Source organism: Limulus polyphemus, unplaced genomic scaffold, assembly GCF_000517525.1.
Source record: "Limulus polyphemus unplaced genomic scaffold, Limulus_polyphemus-2.1.2 Scaffold705, whole genome shotgun sequence".
Taxonomy (NCBI): Eukaryota; Metazoa; Arthropoda; class Merostomata; order Xiphosura; family Limulidae; genus Limulus; species Limulus polyphemus.
This window is the reverse complement of record NW_013666315.1, coordinates 123,734-134,948: the sequence shown is the minus strand read 5'-3', so window position 1 is coordinate 134,948 and position 11,215 is coordinate 123,734. Positions and strand designations below refer to the sequence as shown.

Here is an 11,215-nt window from a genome sequence, read left to right as displayed (position 1 = left end):
TGCTAAATTAGGGACGGCTAGCGCAGATAGCCCTCGTGTAGCTTTGCGCGAAATTCAAAAACAATACAGTAACTATTTTTCTTTTAGAATACAATCACTGTAAAAACGACAACATTTAAATATAAACAAATATATTTTATTTAGCAACTCATCTGTAGAAGTATTTAGTAAGAACATTTGTCTCTATCACATACAATTGAATGTGAAGTATGTTTGTTTGTAAACCCTATCTATACCGGAGCGCGAGTACTGTTGACGAGTAGGTCAGTAGACGTAGAATAGGAAATTCACAGCTTTTTTGAGCCGAATTACTTTAGAACGGTCAAGCCTAGTTGATTAATAGGCAACAATAAAACAGAGTGGGCTAACATGACATACTCATCGTACACGAATTAAGACACAAGATTAGTACTTTAAACCCAGCTAATAAAATATATATGTTTTAGCCCTTATAATACTCATGCGGAAAGAAATCGAAACAAGGGTTTTATTCGATCATAGCTGTTCAGAAGATCTCCAGTATATATATTGTCCGATAAGCTTAAGTTTCTTGGACACGCGACTTTATTATTATTATTTTTTATCATAAAAACTTGGCATGCTAATACTTGAAATAACATCATTCTGGTCATCATACAGAGGGTGGCTGCTCTTAAAAGATTAAAGTCCAACGTAGCTTCAACACATATCATCGATGAAGTGCTCAATCGTTTATCTGACTCAGTAAACAATGGTAAAAGGGGATTCGATACTGTCAATACTAATGTTGGCTTTTCAATCTTTCCCAAAACAGTGAAAACAAAAAAGTTGAATTACGGTCTCTTGCGAGTGAAACCTAAGGTATATTGATCAGTATTGTGATTTGAGTAGTCATGTCATGTTGCGGATTTTCTCTACACATTTTAACTGTCAGTGCTGGTGTTTTTACAATAGTAAGTATATTTGATTAATGAAAGCATAAGGATCAAATAAATAGGCTTAGAAAATTCGACGTTATTATGTTTATACTTTATCGCATACAAACCACCCGTCAGGCTTAGTTTGAATATCCAATTTAATTATTAGCTACAAATTAACAATATATATATATATATATATATTATTCATGTCATAATTTATAAATTGGTATATCAAATCTGAGTTTCTATGAATTCATATAACTGGTATTGAATAATTCCAACAAAAATAATCTTTGAATAAAATATATAGCGTCTTTTAAAACCACTTGTTTTGAATAATTAATTTTACTTGAAGAATTAGTGTTACGTGTTTAAAAACTAACATATACGATCTATTTTAACGATATATATAATAAGTTTAAAGTACTTAAAAAGGCAATGTTATAATTAGTGGAAACTTGACTTGTACATCTTACAAAGTTTGAAATTTTGTTTTACATCTCATTTGATGCATGTTTAATGTAAAATGTCCTGTTTCGATGTAATTTAAGTTTTAAAGTGAATTTAATTTTTCTTCGCTCTACTGAACCTAGTAGTGACTGTGGTATATTTTTAACACTTTAATGTTGAAGAATATTTATTAGAACATTTTATCTAGTATCCATCTGTAACGCTGGTGGCATTGTTCTTAGGCAAATCTTCTTGTGCCTCAAATATTTTTGTCATTTATTAAACTTTACTCATGTCGACCGACATATCTCTATACTCACAAGATAAGACTTTTTAGGGATAATCGCCATGTGTCGTTCTTTCTATTTAACTTTTGTTCTGATCGTCAGTCTACATCGTCTTAACTTACATAACTGATTCACAATTTAAGTAGGTCGTCCATTATTTTTTCATAAATAAATGAAAATACCTAATTCTGAATATGTAGATTAAATCCTGGACATAAACCAACGATTGGACATTGAACATTACCCGACACAAACTGGATGTGTCAAAAATGGCGTCTGTCTGAACATCTTGTCTGTTTAATGCGATATTCACCACGAGAAATGCTTCACTGCAAAACTTTACGAATCAATCCCCCTCATCCTCTTGATTTTTTGACGTGCTTTTTTTTTCATCTCGCGGACCACAGTGGGATCTATACATCATGCTGCTGCTTCTTTTACGTGATTAGGCAACCTTTCCACAAACCTCCTGAAGGAATCCTCAAACCACCAGTCAGACTAATTAGTCAGAGACGGCTGATAGACGTCCCCTGCACTAGAGTATCAAAGGAAATTGCCGCGGCAAGTCTTCTAAGGCCCAATGAATTGGTCTTATCTAGACGTCGCATTTGGGGAGTAAGGAAAAACTTTTAAGCGAACCACCGAGAACCCTTTTCGAGACATTAGTTTAAATACTAATGTTAAGTTATAGGGCACGTTTGAATTAGGTGGACATTTTGTCTGGCCAGGTCTTGTTATTTAATTGTTTCAAAGCAAAGCCACCTTGAATTATATACTGTATCCACCGCACGGTATCGAACCACAGATTTTTGCGTTATAATTATGTAGAATTACTGCTGCTCTATCGGGGGTCATGGCCAGGTTAAAACCTTTAATTTAAGCCCTAAAAAACAGACCTCATGGGGTCCACGGAGCAAAATTACTTTGCAGCTCTCAAGAGCCATGGGCTTGATCAAACCAATATGATAAGCAGTTGTATCCGTGCATGAAAACAAACTATTATAGCTATGAAACGCATTTATTTATATATTGGATAAGACATTTCATACCACAACCAGTGTAGTACTACAGTTTTTAGTTATATTAGATTTCATCAGCTTAGTTAGATCAATGACACTTTAAAACAACATTTTAACACTCAACTGATCATGACATAGGATTTGATATCTTGCATGAACGCCATTTTCATATTTCAAACTCTATCACCACAAGGAGAACAAAACTTGATGTTAAACCTAACTTTAAAGTTAAGTAACCTCTAATTCTTATGCTATGAGATTTCTTTTCCAGTATGAAATAATGCAATAAGATACATGAAACAAGTTATATTTTTAGGAGCATCTTCAGAGTAACAGAACTTTCTATAAATTAAATATTTTGGAAGGGTTTAACGATTGGAAGTGTGACACGTGGTGTCAAGGCAACACAATAATGTAAACTATATAATCAATCGATAGATTTTTCCCCTAGTATTTGGCACTTTATTAAAGTGATAAAACATTACAAACTTATCGAAGAAACTATCATTTTAGTTTTAAGTATATATGAACAATAAAAAAGGTTGTTAAACATACTTAGCTTCCCATGTTACACAGCAGAGGGAGCAAAAGTCAAAGAAGCAAGACGCGAAATGGACAGTCTTAATCATAACGGTTCTAAGGTCTCATAGTTGTTGTTTTGTTTGGGGGGGGGGGCAAGACTCCGAAAATTAAAATATCAAAAATGTACAAGTTATTCAACATTAAGCAGTGGGAAATGGGGTTATTTCACCAACTGACAAGTTGCCCCATGATGATAGAGTGAGGAGGGTAACCCCTTTGCTCCCACCTGCTAGCGCCGTCCCTGGTCTTAGTACAAATTTTGTTCTGGGGGAGGATAAAAATGAGTGTGATGTATTTCAAAGGGTGGATAGTAGTAAAAAGAAGTAGCTTATAGAGACAGGTTCAGCTACCAGTCATGAAGACCAGTATATATATATATATAATTATTTGTTGGTTTGTTTGTCCACGAACTATTCCGTGGCCTTTGAACCAATTTCAACCAAACTTGGTAGAATGATACATTGGACCAAGAAGCGTGTCATAGGGCAGCTATTGCCTGGCCCCAACCAACAAGAGCAACGCCTACAGCAAAAATATGTCCGTTTAGCTAATGATTCAACAGTCTTAGACCAATTTTTTCTTTTTTTAACTTTTCTTTATTTTTTATGTTTTTTCTTGGAAAATATTGTGTTATTGGGTTTTCAAGAGTAGGATCAACAGGAAATCTCTTTATTGGCCCAGGAAGGTTTGTTTGTTTTCATTTTCGCGCAAAACTACACGAGGGCTATCTGAGCTAGCCGTCCCTAATTTAGTAGTGTAAGACTAGAGGGAAGGCAGCTAGTCATCACCACCCATCGCCAATTCTTGGGCTACTCTTTTACCAACGAATAGTGGGATTGACCGTCACATTATAACGCCCCCACTGCTGAAAGGGCGATCATGTTTGGTGTGAGAGGGATTCGAACCCGCGACCCTCAGATTGCGAGTCGAGCGCCCTAACCACTTGGCCATACTGGGCCTGGCCCAGGAAGAAAGGAAGAACATCTCATCTGGTCTGTCAGAGTATCAATAAACACTGAGGCTGTACAGTGAGATTAGTAAAATTAATAAAGTAAAGTATTGTAACACCATTTCTTTAATAAAATAAGTTATGCATATGAGTGCAAATTCTCGATTTCATTTATTAGTTCAAGTCCCACTTTCAATCCTTATGCCCCCAGACTTAAGACGGGTGTCTCAGCTTATTTCTTTATTAATATTAAAAGCTATTCATTCTTTATACTAAAATAGTTTTTAGTATCAGAGGTTCGTGAAGCAACTACTTGCTCGACCCGTATATTTTATCTAGGATTTGATAAATTATCATCTTTTATTGTTCATATGTATCATGAATTTCTACAAGATTAATAGTTAGCTCGTCCTATTTTACTAAGTCCTATTGTAGTGCTATCTATTGGTTTCTTGTTTGTAATTAAGCACAAAGCTACACAATGGGCTATCTGTGTTTATAGCGTTTCAAGTCCGCAGACATACCGCTGTGCCACTGGAGGGCCTATCTATTGGTAGTTGTAAGTAAATACAAACTTATAATGGCTGGAGACGGCATCAAATTTAAATACAAACTTGTCAAATCCTAAATCAATAAATCAAGCAAAAACAGTAAATATCGCATCTTTAGAAAACGTGTAAAACAACAAAACAACCAACAGATGGCACTATTTATTCAGTTTTATAATTTCATTTATTAGTGTACGCTCCATAATATATTTTCGAGCAAAAAAATTCTAGTAATTTATATTCCATAAACTTACTTGGAAATCGAGTTAGTTTAATTTTCTAAGCGCTTTTTTTTTTGGTAAATCTGTTGAGTGTATTTCTGAAAAAATATTTTTACATGCGATTAGGACTACGTAATAGCTGTGAAACTTGAGTGAAACTTTAATATATAGACTTTTATATAATTCGATATATAACAATTTAGTTGAATAGTTGTTCAGAAGTTATCTTAATTATATTTTTTATTCTGCAATAGAAGTCAGACTACTGCAGCTAATGCCTCTTGAGTACTTGACCTTGGATTTGTATCGAGGGAAAAATTCCTTACGCGACAAGCGATGTAGAATGTCTATAAATGTGGAAGATAAAATTACAAAACTTGCATACAGTACGAGTTGATAAAAAGGCTTATTACAGCACAGCAAAATCAGGGAATAAGAGCATAGTGATAACATATGCTTGCTTGCATAAAATGTGATAAGTGACATCGAAATCCATACATCAATGAGAAAATAAAACTGAACTGAAATATTTGGAGTTACTCCTTTTATTCTGTACCTACAAATACACAGACGAGAATGATGACACCATATATTTCATTTGCACATTTTGGGTTATTTATTTATTAATGGCTACGAGGAATAAACAACAGAACGTAATAGCCATCAAAAGTTCCGAGCTTCCACAAAGAGAATTATAAAATAAATTAAACTCTTACATTACAAGTATTTCACTAGATGGAGCCAGTACAAAAATATTACATTACATAGTGGAGAACCAAACCACACGCTTCTCACTAGGTGAGGTGAGTACACAAGTGTAGAACCGAATAGACTTTTCCCCCCTCTTCATGCATCTTGCCAGGACGCACAAATATGATAAACTAGAAAATTTAGTTCCAAATAAATTCTATACGCATCTCGCTATGTGGAGCCAGTCCTTCCCCTCTCCAAAACAAAACGAACAAAAATTTACAACAAAATATAAGAAAGTCAGGGAGTTTCGAGTAATCTGTGATGATTCTTACAGAAAATGTTCTAACCTGAGCATGTTATCTTTACTGTGATTGTGATACATAGACGACAAATAAATCCTGATAGAAAAGCTTGCCTGTTTGTTTTATCGCAAAGCTATATAATGGGTTGTAAGTATATAAACTTACCATTGACCCATCGGGGGACACAAAACCACGCGAAGTTACTTTTGTAGTTATTTGGCTGTCTAAGCACAAGCCTTCTGTGCACATGTGTGGGAACTTCAAATGTATAACTTCATCGTTCCTGATGAACTAAGAACACATCGATTTGAGAACGTCCGCAAATAGAAAATTCGCAGACCTACAATGTTTTTGATTTAGAAAAAAATCCCTTTTTATTTTGGGAGGAATAGCACACATTTCACATACAATGATTTATTTTTGACTTCCTGTACGTGTAGATTTAAAAAGTTTCGAAGCGATTGAAATTCCGGAAGAAATTAGATGACAAACCACGAAAACATGCAGACTACGATTCACTTTGGGAGATATTTACTCTTTAAACCTGTCTGAAAATTTCACTAGGAAAACCACTGAAAAAATTAAAAAAATCAAATCATAAATTTCAAACTAACTTCTTTAATATCTTAACTTCAGCCAATAAAACAAAAAACACAGAGATTATTGGTTCTCCTCTGCGTTATTAGTGATTCTGTATTACTGAAACTGTTGTATATGTATACCCTTCATCTTTAGCTGTACACTGATAACCATTATCCAATCGTTTGAATAATTTCAAAAAACAAAAAGTCAGAGATCTTATCCATTCATTACCAAAGCTTAAGCTTTCGTCATTCATTACGAAACATTATTTTTTGTATCATTACACAATAAACACTATAAAATTTCCATTTTTTCAGCAAAAAAGACAAACTCCCACCCTTAGACATATTCTAAATAGGACATAGAACCGTGATATTTAAATTTGATTAAGTAATACAAATATTATTTTATTTGTTTCGGAAATAACACAAAGCTACTCAAAGCTACCCGCATAAGTCGTTCCTATTTTTGAACTGATAGAAGAGAGGGAAGGCAGCTAGTCATCAGCGCCCACTGTCAACTCTTGGATTGGACTACTATGATTGAAAAGTTGGATTTGACCATCACTCTTAGATTGCATCCGGTCCTAATGTGCGGAGTGCGATTTTATGGCAACGGGACCCTCGGATTCACAGTCGGGAATTCTAATTAAATCATTTTAATTGATCTCCATAATAACTTTAAAAAGAACTATGATATAACATTGGAGAAAGGAAAGTTTGAACTTTAGGTACGCAGCCCGGAAGGCTAACCACTACACCACACTCAGCCTCCCTCACACACGACTTTTGTTCGGCGTTCGTATTTCTAGTTATTTTGTAAAACTTTACAAGTAAGTTATAATTGTAAAGGTCAGTTGCAAACCTTAAATGATGCCGCTTGCTTTCGGTTTAAAAGATCACAATATACTATGTTAAGAAACAAGAGTTGAGTACGCAAAGCTAGAAACAAAAATCATATTGGTTTTACTATATATAGTATATTTACTACATACATTATATATATATAAACTACGTGTTTATCGATACATGTTCTAACCAAACAGTTTAATTTATTTTAATTTCAGGTTAAAGTAAAGTATACGTTAGTTTCGAAAATATAAAAGGTATAATAGTAAATCCATAAGAAAAAGTGTGCTGTGGATATATGAAAAATCGACAACCATTTAGTTTAGTTCAAATATGAACCACAGTTTCACACAAATGGCTGAAGCCATATAGATTACACAATTAAATCGGGAGAAGCTTGCATTTACAGGCATTATGAACGATACCGATGAATTCTAACAATACAACTAGAATTCAGTCTTTAAAACGACTATAGACTTTTTATAAGATATAGTACGACAACTGTAAGAAGCTTATTCAATGACCTTTACAAACCATTCATATTTGCCTCTGTGTGCCATTGTTTGTGACGTTGTTTCATTATGCCTATGTTATTGTATTTTACGTATTATCTATGTAATTTATTTTACAAAAGAAAATGTGTTGCTGCTGAACTTTTCGAAGCCCAAAGAACTGACAAGAAGTCCATGTATATCAGAGATTCTAATAGAGTCACAACCAAGAAAACAAGAGGGAATCTTCAATAGACGCGGCGCTTGAAATTCTTTTAGGTAGGGTTAGAGTAAGTTAATGTACGATACCCCCTCCCCCTTTAATAGCTATATATTTTTGCGCCAGCAATACCGAGCGTGGGGCGCACGCATACCCGATTCGATTTTATAACTCACAAGGAATTGTACCAGCCTACCCTCAAATTAAAATTCTTTTAGACAGGTTTAGTTTAATCTATGAAACCTTGGGCATGGTCAGTTACATCAATCCAAAGAATTTGACCTCTTGACTCTAAAACTGTAATTATATCTCAAATCGGTCAAGAAATGACGGAACTATGAGCCAAAAGTTTGTACTAGAAAAAAAAAAACTAACTCAGAGTCATTTTATGAACCGCTATGCCGCGGCTAAACATTAGTTTTGCTTTATTACTTTAAAATTAGGAATGACTGGACCAACTTGAATGAAAAGTGCAGACAGATATATTCACGGAAGTCATACTTTGACGATTATTTTAAAGTCCTCATGACTGGCTGTTAACTAATCTGATGTCTGTTTATACTTCAGCTGGAGAGCATATTTGGGATTTCTTGGAGCAGCCATGGTCTGATGTTGATACACACAAATCCGAATGAAACTGAAAATAGCACTAGTAAAGGTACGTAATAATTTTATACAAAAAAAAAAACAGAGAAAAGGAAAATCAAGGTGAGTAATATATACTAATATATAATAATGAATATGCATGAAAGAAACCTGATACAAAGGGAGAGAAATCAACAACAAAATATATACAACTTAATAACAATGTGAGTAACATTTCGAACCAAGAACAAGGCGATTACATCTGTAACCTATAAACAATTCTTTGTTTATTATAGCACAGAGCTACACAATGAGATGTATGCGCTCTGTTTACCGTGGAGAATATAACCTCGGATTCTAGTGATATACGTTCGTAAGCTTTTCTCTGATACACCAAAGGATCATATGAACAAGATGAGTCACATCTGGAATCAAGAACAAGCTGAAGTTACGCTTCGAACCAAGAACTTGATGCGCCATCACTTCTAGAACCATGAATACGCCTAGCCATCACATCTACAAACTAAGGGAGTTTCATCAAGACCCGGAGAACAAGATGAGCTACACTTAAGGGCCGAGAACAAGACGAGTAACATTAAGTGCTCGAGAATAGGACTAGTAAAACTAGATACTGAGAACAATAGAAATCGCATATAGAAGTTAGAACAAGATGACTCAATTATAGTCTGGGAAAAAGGACCAGTCAGTAACAAAGTGGTTTATATCCAGAAGTTAAGAATGTGATGAAACGTATCTACGAAATAAGAACACGGCGGATCATGTCATAAACCTAAGAACAAGATGTGATGTATCTTAAGACTAAGGAAAAGATGATTCTTAAGCCTAGGAAATGGCGGGCCAAGTCTCCAATCTAATAACAAGGTATGATATGTCTAAGAACTGAGAAAAATACTGTTAATGTCTAAGAACACAGCAAGTAATGTATCGAATCTGTTAACAAGGTAAGATATACCTAGAAACTGAGGACAAGGTGGGTCTAGTCTTGACCCTGAAAACATGGTGGGTCACGTCTCGAACCTAAAAATAAGGTGTGATGTGTTTAAGAGTGAAGAAAAAATGGCCCATTTTTTCTGCCTTGAGACAAGATGAGATATGTTCTAACCAAATCACAAAGGGGCCTGGTAACCATGCAAAATGTTTTATTTGATATTCTGTGTGTTCTGGTTATAGTAAAAAGGGTTTACTGGACGTTTTTTTTTTTTTTCTTCTGATTTTTCTTCCAGTTTGTAATAATTTTACTTCAAACTGCTATAAATTCCTGTGCACATAATATATATATAATTCAATAAATATAAGAAAGAGAAATAAAATTAACAAGAGCTGAGTAGGAAATATTCTACCTCGATGTGTCCAGAAATTCAGCCATAGATTATTGTATTTTTATGAGAATTTTATTAATGAACTTTTCCAAATGATATCATTCTAATTATCGTAGTTCGTGATTTATAACTTTTGTAGAGCATATTACAATATTTTTCCACAGAGGGTCGAGTATAATATACTATGCAAATACGCAAGTGATGTGACAATCACAGCCAATATGGCTCGGCATGGCCAGGTGGTTAGGGCATTCGACTCGCAATCTACGGGTCGCGGGTTAGAATCCCCGTCACACCAAACATGCTCGTCCTTTCAGCCGTGCGGGCGTTATAATGTGACGGTCAATCCTACTATTCGTTGGTAAAAGAGTAGCCCAAGAGTTGGCGGTGGGTGGTGATGACTAGCTGCCTTCCCTCTAGTCTTACAGTGCTAACTTGAAACAGGTATGCCTGCTACTCCATACAAAGATATACCATCCAAGTCATCTGACACATCACCTATGGATTTCTGTGCGATGGGAAAGTTGGGAAACTTTTATCTGTATTCACTAGATGGATAATGGAAAGTTTCTTTGCTTTGAATTTCGCGCAAGTCTATTCGAGAGCTACCTACGCTAACCGTCCATAATTGAGTGGTGATCAACTAGAGGAAGGGCAGCTAATCAACACTACTCCCCGTCAACTCATGGGCTACTCTTTTACCAATGCATAATGGGATTGATCATCACGTTATAACGCCCCAAAGGCTGAAAGGGTGAGCATGTTCAGTGACGGGGATTCGAACCTGCGGCTCGAAGATTGCGAATCGAGCTTATGGAAAGTTACAGATAGGAATGATGTGCTTTGAACGTGGCAGCTCCACATAGGAGACTTTTGTGGAAAGTGTGCTGTGAGGCTATTGTCAAGGTTCAAGGTGTCAAATAGAGTATGACCGGACGTGGCAACATGAATTGTAACGAAGCAATGAGGCTACAAAATCATTTTAATACAACGTACCCAACACTCTGTATGATTATAATTATTATTCAGTTAAAGAAGAAACGAGAACTGGAACCAGTTACAAGTTTCTTCAGATACCTTAGAGAATTTACATCCAGAGGAGAACAACCGTCCCTAATTTAAAACTTATAAGCTAGAGAGTTTATTTGTTTGTTTTTGAATTTCGCGCAAAGCTACACGAGGGCTCTCTGCGCTAGCCG

At 35.2% G+C, this 11,215-nt stretch overlaps 1 protein-coding gene across 1 annotated transcript in view; it reads left to right on the top strand.

The window, feature by feature from the left end:
* The first annotated feature begins 708 nt into the window (after nucleotides 1-708).
* LOC111085904 overlaps nucleotides 709-11,215 on the top strand; it is a 27,556-nt gene continuing 17,049 nt past the window's right edge. The window contains exons 1-2 of the mRNA XM_022386707.1: nucleotides 709-932; nucleotides 8,659-8,749. Coding sequence (XP_022242415.1) covers nucleotides 873-932; nucleotides 8,659-8,749 — 151 coding nt within the window. The 5' untranslated portion in view covers nucleotides 709-872. The remainder of the gene's footprint in view (nucleotides 933-8,658; nucleotides 8,750-11,215) is intronic.